Source organism: Galeopterus variegatus, unplaced genomic scaffold (genome assembly GCF_000696425.1).
Source record: "Galeopterus variegatus unplaced genomic scaffold, G_variegatus-3.0.2 Scaffold1313, whole genome shotgun sequence".
Taxonomy (NCBI): Eukaryota; Metazoa; Chordata; class Mammalia; order Dermoptera; family Cynocephalidae; genus Galeopterus; species Galeopterus variegatus.
The window spans coordinates 110373-122078 of record NW_007727424.1 but is presented as its reverse complement, the minus strand read 5'-3'; the positions used below and the strand labels follow the sequence as shown (position 1 = coordinate 122078).

The following is an 11706-nucleotide window of genomic DNA, read 5'->3' as shown; positions in this document are numbered from 1 at the left end:
TTTGCTTTATCTCATGTAGCATTTATTAATGCTACCATCACTAGGAGTCCAAGCACCAGGATGAGGCCAACCTGCCCATCCACAGCCCAGAAGTGCTCAGACTCAGCACCTGTAAGCAATTTCCAGGGGGGAACTGTGGTTCTTATTTCACACAATCAGGATGACATCTAAGGAAAGTCTATGACTGTTACAACCCACACAAGGCAATTAAGACTAATCTGGTGATCTCTGACGTCCAGGCCAATAATTAAAAGGCGGCAACACATGGGCTAAATATTCATACCCTTATATGCACAGGGTTATTCCCCAGTGTGAATTCTTGTATGTTTACTTAGGCTTGAGGAAACAGCAAATGCTTTCCCACAGTGCTCACACACAAAGGGTTTCTCCCCAGTATGAGCTCGAATGTGAATGTTAAGGGATGAGGAACATATAAATGCTTTCCCACATATCTCACACACGAAGAGCTTTTCTCCACTGTGAGTTTTCAGATGTTTAGCACAATGAGAGGAAGTAAGGAAGGCTTTCCCACACTCAGCACATTCAAAAGACTTCTCTCCTGTGTGAGTTCTTATATGTCGAATAAGGCCCGAGAATCTAGTGAAGGCCTTCCCACATTCCTTACATTCATAAGGTTTCTGTCCACTGTGGGTTTGCAAGTGATTTTCGAGGCATGCAAGATATTTAAAGCCTTTTCCACATTCCTTACATTTGTAGGGTTTTCTTGAATTGAGAATTTGAAGAAGCACAGCAAGGCTTGGAGTTGGACTGAAGACTTTTCTAGATTGATCAAACTCAGAATGTCTCTGTCCAATAGGTGTTTTCTTGTGGAGAGTAACGATGTCTTTTCCATAGTGATTACACTCAGAAGTGTTCCCTTGATTTTGAGTTTTCACGTGTGTCTTAAAGCATGAGTGTTCACGGAAGACTTCTCCACATTGCTTAAAGTCACAGAGTTCTCCTCCACTGCAGCTTCTTGCCTGCAGAGGAAGAGATAAATGAGTAAAGGAATTTTCAGACATATTAATATACTTCACCCATCTGAAGATAGGAATATTATGTTGATAATTATGATTTTTACAATTTATTACATGTATTCATTTCCTAACCTCTTGATTTTTTGCAAATGGAATGATGGAATCTTTTGACAAAATCCTGTGCCATCTACTCTAAGTATAAAATAAATATGTAGATTTTCATGAAACCTCAATGTCTACGCACACGCGGTAAATGTGTACCTGTGGGAATAATGAAGCAACAAAGTTCACAATGGGTTTGGAGCATCACAAAATTCATCATTCCCAATCTTTTCTGAGTGGAAAATAAAAAATATACCTTGTGAATCTTACCGTTGGTATCCCATCGGATATCTGTTTCCTAAAAAATTCCTGCTGAAGTGCTGACGGTTTGCTTCTATGTCGTATTTCACACTCTAAAGTTAAACAGAAAAAGAAGTGTAAGGGTTTGGAGACAGAAATGGTATACAGAAGTTGTTTAAAATGATGAGTCACAGGGCCAGCCGTGGCTCACATGGGAGAGTGTGGTGCTGATAATACCAAGGCCAGGGGTTCGGATCCCTATATAGGGATGGCCGGTTAGCTCACTTGGGAGAGTGTGGTGCTGACAACACCAAGCCAAGGGCTAAGATCCCCTTACTGGTCATCTTTTAAAATAAATAAAATAAAATAAAATGAAGAGTCATTTGTACTTGTTTTCAAATTAAACATGGTAAGAAAATAAAAGCACAGAGAAATTAGAGAATTTTGGTATGTCAAAAATTTGGCAATAAGGGTATGAGGTCAACATTTTAGAAAGTTTGTTACAAACTGACTATATGAAAATTAAAACTGATGATGAACAGAAAAGAAGATGATCAGGAAAGGAAAGTAGAAAAGATGTGGCAAAAAGGCATACAACAAAACAATAAACTTGAAGAAAAAACAGAACAGGTAGTTTTGCAAGATCATAGGAATGCTTGAGTAGATGGAAGGTGAACGAATATGGGAAGATGAAGATGTCTGAAATTCTGAGAAAAATCGCTTCAACCTTCAGAGGCTAAGTGCATCTTTAAAAATTTTCTCACTATGTTGCAAAAACAGAGTTCTTCACAAACACTCACGTTTGAAAACTCCACTCTCCACTGTCCTCAGCTCTTCTTGTTTTAACCAAGATATCAGTCTGGGTATGAAGAGCTGACATCCTGGGCAGATAGAAAGATACATTAATAAAAGACACTCAAGCAAGAGATGACAAAGCTTCCTATGATTCAGGAACTGTAATTGTAATGAAACCAATGTAATTATTTCAAAAGGGCTAAAAATGCAAATATCCCTGTTTCTATGCCCCCAAAAGATTGGTTATCTCTAATCCCTGAAATCCAAATTCAGGCTGATGTACACATTTACAAAGCACAAAGACTTTTAACATTCCCACTGGTTCTCAAATATAGTACATTAGATTCATCCTGAGGGTTTCTTAAAACAGATGACTGAGCCCAACCAGAGTTTACAATTTAGTATGCCAAAGGTGGACAAGAAAAATACCCATTTCTAACGGACTGAGGCTACTGTCACTACACCATTTTGAGAACCACCACAGTAGACTAAAACGTATTACGGCAGGAACTATGCCTCTGTTATTTCCTACTGTATTCACAATCGACACGACCACTTCTGCAACACAATAAGCATGTGACATATTTGTTTCCTAAGACATTAAAAGTAATGATGCTAGTCTTACCTACGAAGGCCAAGTTCCTGTAGTTCTCCAGCATCACATCTCTGTAGAGGTATCTCTGACTTGTGTCCAGTAAATTCCACTCTTCTGGGGTGAATTCCACAGCCACATCATAAAAGGTCACTGAATGCTAAACCGTCACACACATGCTGGTTTGAGCCAATTAACATTTCCATTAATGTCCACTGGCGAATCAGGAAGGGAGACCTAATACTTATACATAATTCTGAGATCTCCCATGATCCACACCCAGAATTCACTGGCCCTAGAACTCTTCTCTCTAAACTTACTCAGTGTTGCTCTCCTACAATATTATGCTTTTTTTGCCCTGTAAGGGGATCGTAACTCTTGGCTCGATGTCGTCCGCACCACGCTCAGCCAGTGAGCACACTGGCCATCCCTATAAAGGATCTGAACCCACGGCCTCGGCGCTACCAGTGCCGCACTCTCCCGAGTGAGCCACGGGGCCGGCCCACAATATTATGCCTTTAACAGCACTTCTTAAACATGAGTTTATCTCAGCATGACCTACTTAGGAGCTCTTCCTTTCCTATTCGTCTCTATTGCAGGACACTCCCAGCACAATGCAGCCATGTGATAAATGCTGACGAATGAATAAATACTATGAGAAAAGGACACACTCAAATCCCTTACCATCTGCCAGAGCACCCAGCAAAATAAGAATCATGCAGTTGGCACCATTGAGGGTCAAGATTAATTAGTAATTACAGAAATACCGGGATGATTTTCAAGTGAACACCTCACCTATGTGAGAGGCTCCACTCCCTGGTAGAAGTTCAAGTAGGGACTCAGTTCTTGAGTAAGGTTTTATTTGCTTTAAGAACCTCTGGAGACAAGCCTATCTAGAAGGAAATGCAAGTACCTGGTGGATGCAAGATTATCATTTTGTACAAGAATACACTTTCTTTTTACCTGAGAATTTATCGACCGGTCAGCCACCATCCTTTCTACCTTTGTCTCTTCTTCAGGAAAGCAGATTGGTTCCCTTAGAAAGACGATCTCCTGGAAAAGAAAGAGGTATTACAATCCAGAGCTGCCCATAATTCCCACATTCACATATCTGGAAGTCCTTCCACTCTAGTTTGAAATTCCCATATAATCCTGCATACTCAAGAAAACTAAAACAAATACACAGTACTGTCAAAAATGCAACTGTAGTCCTATCTTACCTAGGGCCAGAAAAGCAGACTGTTAGCCATGCTGCCTGCAGTGAAAAGGGTAATATAATCTCATTTTACATGTAAGAAAACTTAAGCACTGAAAATCTTGATTCTTTATTTGCCCACAGTGAAAGAATCAAAGATTAAGGAGCACCACCTCCCAAAGCAAATAAATCAGGGGACTGCATTATAAAACAGCATTCTGTGTCCCACTTCAGCTCCTACTAAATGAAACAGCAGCATAACTGCTCAAGGACAGGCCCCAGGACTCTGTATTGTGTAGAGGAGACCTAAAGCAGAGTATCTGAAAAACAGCATCAAGAAAGACTTACCATGGTACAAATCAATGGCCGCCACACTGTGAGGCTAATGGAAAAATGTGCCTGAACACTCCCTTCCTGAATGCCAAGATCATTTCAGGGCAGCTTATGAATCTAAGTGGATAGAGCTAATCTCCATTCCTCTTTATACAGGGCTTTTTGGAGTCCTGTTCTTATCAATCATTAATCAATAAGCATCAAATATCAATCATCACACATCACACATTAGTTCTCTCTTAAGAGCTCTCTCTGCAACTGATATATTTGAAAGCCATTGAAAACTGTCTACTCAATAACAATAATACTACTAAAATCAACTAACATACACTGAAGACCAGTATTTGTCAGAAGTGGCTGTAGTATCTTTTTTTTTTTTTCCTTTTTTGTCTTTTTTACTGACCGGTAACTGGATCGCAACCCTCGGTGTCGCACCCGCACCGGGGACCAGCAACGGGATCGCAACCCTCCGTGTTGCGCCCGCACCACGCTCAGCCAGTGAGCGGGAACCGGTCTCCACATGGGATCCAAACCCTCGGCGGGAGCGCTTCTGCGCTCCCAAGCAGCGCACTCTCCAGTGCACTACCAGGCCGGCTCGCGCTCAGCCAGTGAGCGGGAACCGGTCTCCACATGGGATCCAAACCCTCGGCGGGAGCCCTTCTGCGCTCCCAAGCGGCGCACTCTCCAGTGCACTACCAGGCCGGCCCTGTAGTATCTTTACATATATAAGCTCACTTAATTATCATAATTGTCCTTCACAGTAGATATAATTACCCCTATTTATACTGGGGGGAAAGAAAACTACATTCACACAACACTAGTAATCACCTCTTCAAGGCCCCACCTTTCAAATACCATAATAAGATTTCCCACTCTCAACAGTTACAGTGGAATTAAGCTTCTAATATATGGATTTTGGGGGACAGAATTCAATCAACCCATAGCACCCAGGAACCTCAATACTGGGTATATATGCAAAGGTAAGGAATTGCTATGTCAAAGAGATATTCATACTCCCATGTTTACTGCAGAACAATCCACAATAGCCAAGATATGGAATTAAGCTAAGCCACAGATAAATGGACAGAGAAAATGTAATATATGTACACAATGGAATACTACTCATCCATTAAAAAGCATGAAATCCTGTCATTTGCAGCAACATGGATGAGTTTGGAGGACATTATGTTAACTTAAATAAGTCAGAAACAGAAAGAAAAATACCACATGCTCTCACTCATATATGGAAGCTAAGAAAGTTGATTGCATAGTAGTGTGGGGGGATGGGGGGAGGTAGAGTGTAGAATAGTGGTTACCAGAGGCTGTAAATGATAGGGAGAGGAATAGTGAGAGATCAATTAAGGAACAAAAAATCACATCTCGATAGCAGGAATAAGGTCTAGGGTTCCACTCCCCCTCGCACAACCAGGCACACCACCAGCACCAAGGAGCATGCCAAAAACATCACCTCCATATGGGTGGCCTACCACAGCCACCACAGCTGCCACGAAAGTGGCTAGATGTTACAACCACCACACAGATGGTCTACCAGCCACTGGAGTACATTAACACAAGGAGAGTCACCAGCAGAGACCAAGAAAAGAAGAGGATGTCTCTCTCCACAAAGCCCATTCCAGAGTGACAGAAGCATCTGCTCTATGATAATATTGGGGGACCTGAACCCACCTCTCAGCATTGGACAGATCATCTAGGCAACAAATCAACAGAGTAACCATTACTCTTTCAGAAGAACAGAAGAAATCTAAGGTAATTAGAGGGGGGTGGGGGAGAAAGGAGAGGATGAGGAAAGATAAGGGGCATAAAGAATAAGTACAATTTGTAACAATATATATACTAGTAATATTGATTTGATCAACATGTCGACATTGAACCCTAAAAATATGTATAATCAATTATGATTCAATAAAAATTAAAAAAAAATAAAGATCTAGAGTTCCACAGCACTGTAGGTTGACTACATTTAATAATTTATGGTATAGTTTCAACTGTCTAGAGGAGAAGATTTTGAATATTCCCAACACAAAGAAAGGACAAATGTTTCTGGTGATGGACATGTTAATTAATCTTATTTGATCATTACGCATTGTATATATGTATCAAAGTATTAACAGTACCTTATAAATACATATGATTTTTAAAAAGGAAAAAAATTAAAAATTAAATAAATATGTACACTTATTATGAGTCATTAAAAATCTTTTAAATTAAGGGCCAGCCCATGGCTCACTTGGGAGAGTGTGGTGTTTATAACACCAAGGCCACGGGTTCAGATGTCTATATACGGATGGCCCGTTAGCTCACTTAGGAGAGCATGGTGCTGACAACACCAAGTCAAGGATGAAGATCCCCTTATGGGTCATCATTATTTAAAAAAAAAAAAATCTTTTAAATTAAAAAATTTTTTAAAGAATTTCCTTGGGCTGGCCCTTTAGGTCAGTTTGAGCATGGTGCTAATAACACCAAGGTCCAGGGTGCCATTGGTCCAGGGTTGCTGGCCAGCCGAACAACAAAAAAATAACTTCCTACTCATGAAAATAAAACATATTTATGTTTTTTCCTACTTTCTCTACATTTACATCATTTGATCAAGTATCACTTAGGTTTCCTGTCAGTTACACGTTGTAGATTTGTTCCTCACTTTTTTCCCCAACCAATTGAAAATAACTGTCTAAGAAAAAAGACGCTGTTTCTCCTGTATTCTCACACTCCAATCAGCACAGAAGACTTCTGTGACCCAATGAGTGGGGGTTTTCCCCACACACACCAAGCAAGCAATGCTGCAGCAGATAACAGCTGGGTGTCCTCCAATCCAATTCCAGCACTATTTTCCTGGAGATAGCATCAGATCTCAAAGGTTGAGGACTCAGTCCCACAAGACTGAGCCCCTCTTCAGACGCCTTTCACAAGCTCCAGGTTATTCTGCCTATGCTTCTGAACTGGCTATCAACTGGGGTTCCTACAACCCCTCTTTGGGATTGACTAATTTGCTAGGGTAGCTCACAGAACACAGGAAAACACATTTACTGGTTTATTGTAAAGGATATTACAAAGGATATGAAGAGAGACGGGGGAGGTATGGGGGAAGCAAGGAGCTTTTTCCATGTCCTCCCCAGGTGTGCCACCCTCTAGGAACATCCACCTACTCAGTTATCAGGGGCTCTCTGAACCCAGTCCTTTTGGATTTTATGGAAGCTTCATTACATATGCTTGACTGATTAAATCATTGGCCATGGGTAATCAACTTAACCTTCAGCCTTTCTCCCCTCCCTGGAGGTTTGCAGATGGAGCTGAAAGACCAAACCCCCTAATGCTGCACTGGTCTTTCTGCTGACCAGCCCCCTTCCTTAAGCTACGTAGGGGCTACCAGCCATCAGTCAACTCAGCGTACAGAAAGACACTCATTACTTTGGAGCCCAAGGATTTTAGGAATTGTATGCCAGGAAATAGGGATGAAGACCAAATAAGTATTTCACAATACCATTGTCAAAGCTAGGAGTAACCCTTGATGCATCTGCCTCTCACCATAGAAATGTAATCAGCCAGTTCATCAATGATTTCCTTACCCCCAACTCCCCTCCCTTTCAACATGATTAACTCCTATAGCCTGTCTTTTTTGGTCTCAGCTTAAACAGAACTCACTATTCTTACTTTCACCTATTTCCATACATGCATAAAGAAAACACTGTCCACTACTTTACTTCCAAAACTCTCATCAGTTTATAACACCTTTATTTGCCTGGTTAGCTGTTTGACCCTCCACTAGTTTACAAGTTCCCTAACAAAAGACCTAGGTTGAATGTTTTCATTGTGCCTTAATCAACCATTCAAGCATTCACCAGTTTAGAGGAAATACTGAAACATTTCAACACACCATCAGAATACAATCAGAAATATCAAAATGTGTGACTTTCTGAAAGAATGTGTGATCCTCCAAAAAGTTAATATAACAGAGAAACACAGTGATGGCTCTAGGTTCAAAGATACAAAAAGACATAAACAATTTAAATACAGAAACACTGAATGGATCCACGATCCAAAAACATCCAACAGCTATGCAAACATTTTTGTTTTTTACACAAAGTACATACTAGATGACTTTATTTTTAATTGTCTTGGTTCCAATAACAGTATTGTGGTTTTACTAGAACAATGTCCTTAACTTCAGGAGATGTATTACCAACTCTTCAAAAGCCATATATCACGCCTGCAATTTTCAACGTACTTACTTCCAAATAGTTCACTATAAAATATTATTTTCTTTTTGTGGGGAGAAAACAAATGGTAAATTCAATTAGTAGTAGTATTGTAACAAAGCCTCCATCCTTCCCTCACGGAGGGCCCCGTTTTTAAGGTCTGTGCGGAGGTACAAGCCTACGAAGTTCAAGCACAGTATTCTTGGTGGGTTTTTTTTTCCCCTTTCTTTGCCTTAGAACTTGCAACTAAATTACTCTTGTTTTTCTTCAATAAAAAGACCTGTCTGCAGTCTAAATACGTTTATATTTACATACAGAAATATGTACCCCCCTACCCCAGCCAGCGAAGAAACTATTTTCTCTTTCTACCTGAATAAAATATATAAAGACCAGCAATTATGTCAACTGCTGGTCTCTTCCGGAAAAAGAGAGGAAAAAAAAAAAAAAAAAAGCAAATCTACGACACGCAAAAAAAATTGAAATTCTCAGATGAAACATTCTTTTCTGTAAAAAAAGGAGGCGGCGGCTCCTTGAGCCAACTTTCTCCCAATGCTCACCGGAACGCTCCGGGATCTCTCCAACGCGGGAAATTATTTTCCTACTGGAAAAAAATCCACAGAGGTTGCTTTGGAGGTTTCTGAAGGGAGGCGCACGGTGGATGAAAACACTCCGGGGACGCGCCCTTCAGACGCTTCCCGACTCGGCACCCGGCGGGGACCGACAGCCCGAGCGGCGTCTCGGCCCTGACAGCGCCGGAAGGACCCGCGGCCTCGGCGGAGGCGAGCAGAGCGGGCCGGGCCTCTCTCGGGAGGCCCCTCGGTGGCCCAGGCCAAGCTTGAACTTTCACCGCCTGCCTATCCCCTTCACCGGGACTCGCCAGGGCCGAGTTGACAACGACGACCAAGCAGGAACGTCTCCCGAGTACTCGCGCAAGAAAAGCCTGGGAAGATGGCGGTGCGCCGCTGACGTCACTTCCGCTTCCGGTGTCTAGTTTGGGTTGGCTCCGGCACTCGGACCTCAGCCACGTTGTACACTTCAGCCGGGAAAGTCTAGTCTCCTCTCGGGTGGGTGCGGATGGACCCCGGGGTCGACTCGCAGGGACTGGAGGCAGAAACGCGCCCAGAGACAAGGTCGAGGGTGGAACCCAGCCTGTGGGCGGGGCTACGGGCGGGGGCGGGGCCGTGTAGAAGGCGGAACACAGCAGAAGGACAAGCGTAGGGGTGGGGATTCACCCCACAGGACGGTCAGCGAAAGCGTTTCTGCCTGCAGGGTGGAACCCAGCCTGTGGGCGGGGCTACGGGCGGGGGCGGGGCCGTGTAGAGGGCGGAACACAGCAGAAGGACAAGCGTAGGGGTGGGGATTCACCCCACAGGACGGTCAGCGAAAGCGTTTCTGCCTGCCTCTCCCCACGTTCCTGGAGCCCACGTTGGTAAATCTGAAATGGCCTCTCTCCTGCATTCAGTCACTACCGTCTTTAAGCCATTATTTCAACTTCTTTTTATGTGCATGGACACCGCGCTAAACTCTAATGGTTGAATCTGTTATGTTTTCGATGTACGGATATTTTTTGTAAATCTTGAATTTTTTTTTTTTTTTTCTTACGAATGTGTCTTTTACTTTTTATTTCTTGGAGCTTACTCTGTGACCCAGAGCCTTCCATACCATGTTGCAAAATAGCACTGACAATAGCCATTCTTCATTTGTGCAGTTTGGGTTCTAAAGTTTCTCTGATGATCATGTTTGCTGTGGTTTTCACTGGGTGACTTTGTGGAGTCAATAAAGTTATTTTGATCACTGATTTACTAACACATTTTACCAAGAATTGTTCACGTACACTATTTTCAAACTTGTTTTATGAATCTATTGAATTGATAACTATTTTGCGGAGCTGGCCGGTTGTTCACTTGGTTAGAGTGCGGTGTTATAACACCAAGACCAAAGTTCGGATCCCGAACTCGTCAGCCACCAGAAAAAAAAGAGAAAAAGATAATTATTTTGTTATGGTTGAATTTTCATCTTTTGCTGTACAAAATATTCCATTCTTATGTAGCAGACTCAAGGGAGTTTGTTTTTTAAAATAACATCTGGGTTTCCTGCCTTGCTTTAAAAAGTCTTCTTAAACTTTAGATTACATCCAGATTTCTTAATTTTCTTCTGAAATGTATTACTTTTAAAAACATTCAAATCCTTGATCCTCATGAGATGTTTTGGCATGTAGTGTGGGGTAGTGGATCCAATTTTATTTTCCTCCAGAAAGATGGCCAATTATTGTAGTACAGCTTATTTGTGAACTGTCCTGACCTACAAATTTGAAATTCCGTATTGATTAAAGAATACATTCCTAATATACCTGCATTTTCTTCTGGACTCTCTTATGTCGATACTGTTATCAATATTATACTTTTTTGATTCAAGTATTTTTAAGACAAATTTTAATACACAGCGATAAAAATATACTAGCTAAGGTTTGTAATATCTTACAGCTCTAACTGCTTCATAGACATTGTTTTTAATACTCCCAGTGATGTACGACTATCATAATTTTCTCTTTTGTTTGTATTTTGGAACAGTTTTATTGAGATATAATTCACATACCACAGAATTCACCTATTGAAAACTGTATAATATAGTGTTTTTTAGTACATTCATAGCACTGAGCAACAAAATCACAATTTTAGAACCATTATATCACCCCGAAAGAAACTTTTGGCTTTCACGCCCTGTATTTCCTTTCTTGCTTATCCTCTAGGCAACCACAAATTGACTTCCTATCTCTTGAGACTTACCTTTTATATACATTTCATGTGAATGAAATCATATAATGTTTTATGAATAGTTTCTTTCACTAGGATGTTTTTCAAGGTTGATCTGTGCTGTAGTGTCCTTTTTTTTTTTTTTAATTAATACCTAATAAACTCACATGTGGTAGAATCCATCATTCCTTTTTATTGCTGAATGATATCCTACTGTAGGGATATACCACATTTTTTTTTTTATCTATTCAGCAGTTCATTGACAAGTTTCTACTTTGGGGGCATCAGGAGTAACGCTGCTATGAAAATTCACGTACCATCATTCCTTTTTATTGCTGAATGATATCCTACTGTAGGGATATACCACATTTTTTTTTTAATCTATTCAGCAGTTCATTGACAAGTTTCTACTTTGGGGGCATCAGGAGTAACGCTGCTATGAAAATTCACGTATATGTTTTTGTCGGATATAGGTTTTTATTTCTCTTAGGTATATACCTAGAAG

At 41.1% G+C, this 11706-nt stretch overlaps 1 protein-coding gene across 1 annotated transcript in view; it reads right to left on the bottom strand.

Annotated features, from left to right (window-relative positions):
• Window positions 1–11706, bottom strand: part of LOC103593279 — a 56866-nt gene continuing 45160 nt past the window's right edge. Inside the window, 7 exon segments of the mRNA XM_008576237.1 lie at window positions 1–980; window positions 1350–1432; window positions 2120–2200; window positions 2740–2866; window positions 3670–3759; window positions 8127–8223; window positions 9051–9549. Of these exon segments, the coding sequence (XP_008574459.1) occupies window positions 300–980; window positions 1350–1432; window positions 2120–2200; window positions 2740–2866; window positions 3670–3759; window positions 8127–8223; window positions 9051–9549 (1658 nt within the window). The 3' untranslated portion in view covers window positions 1–299.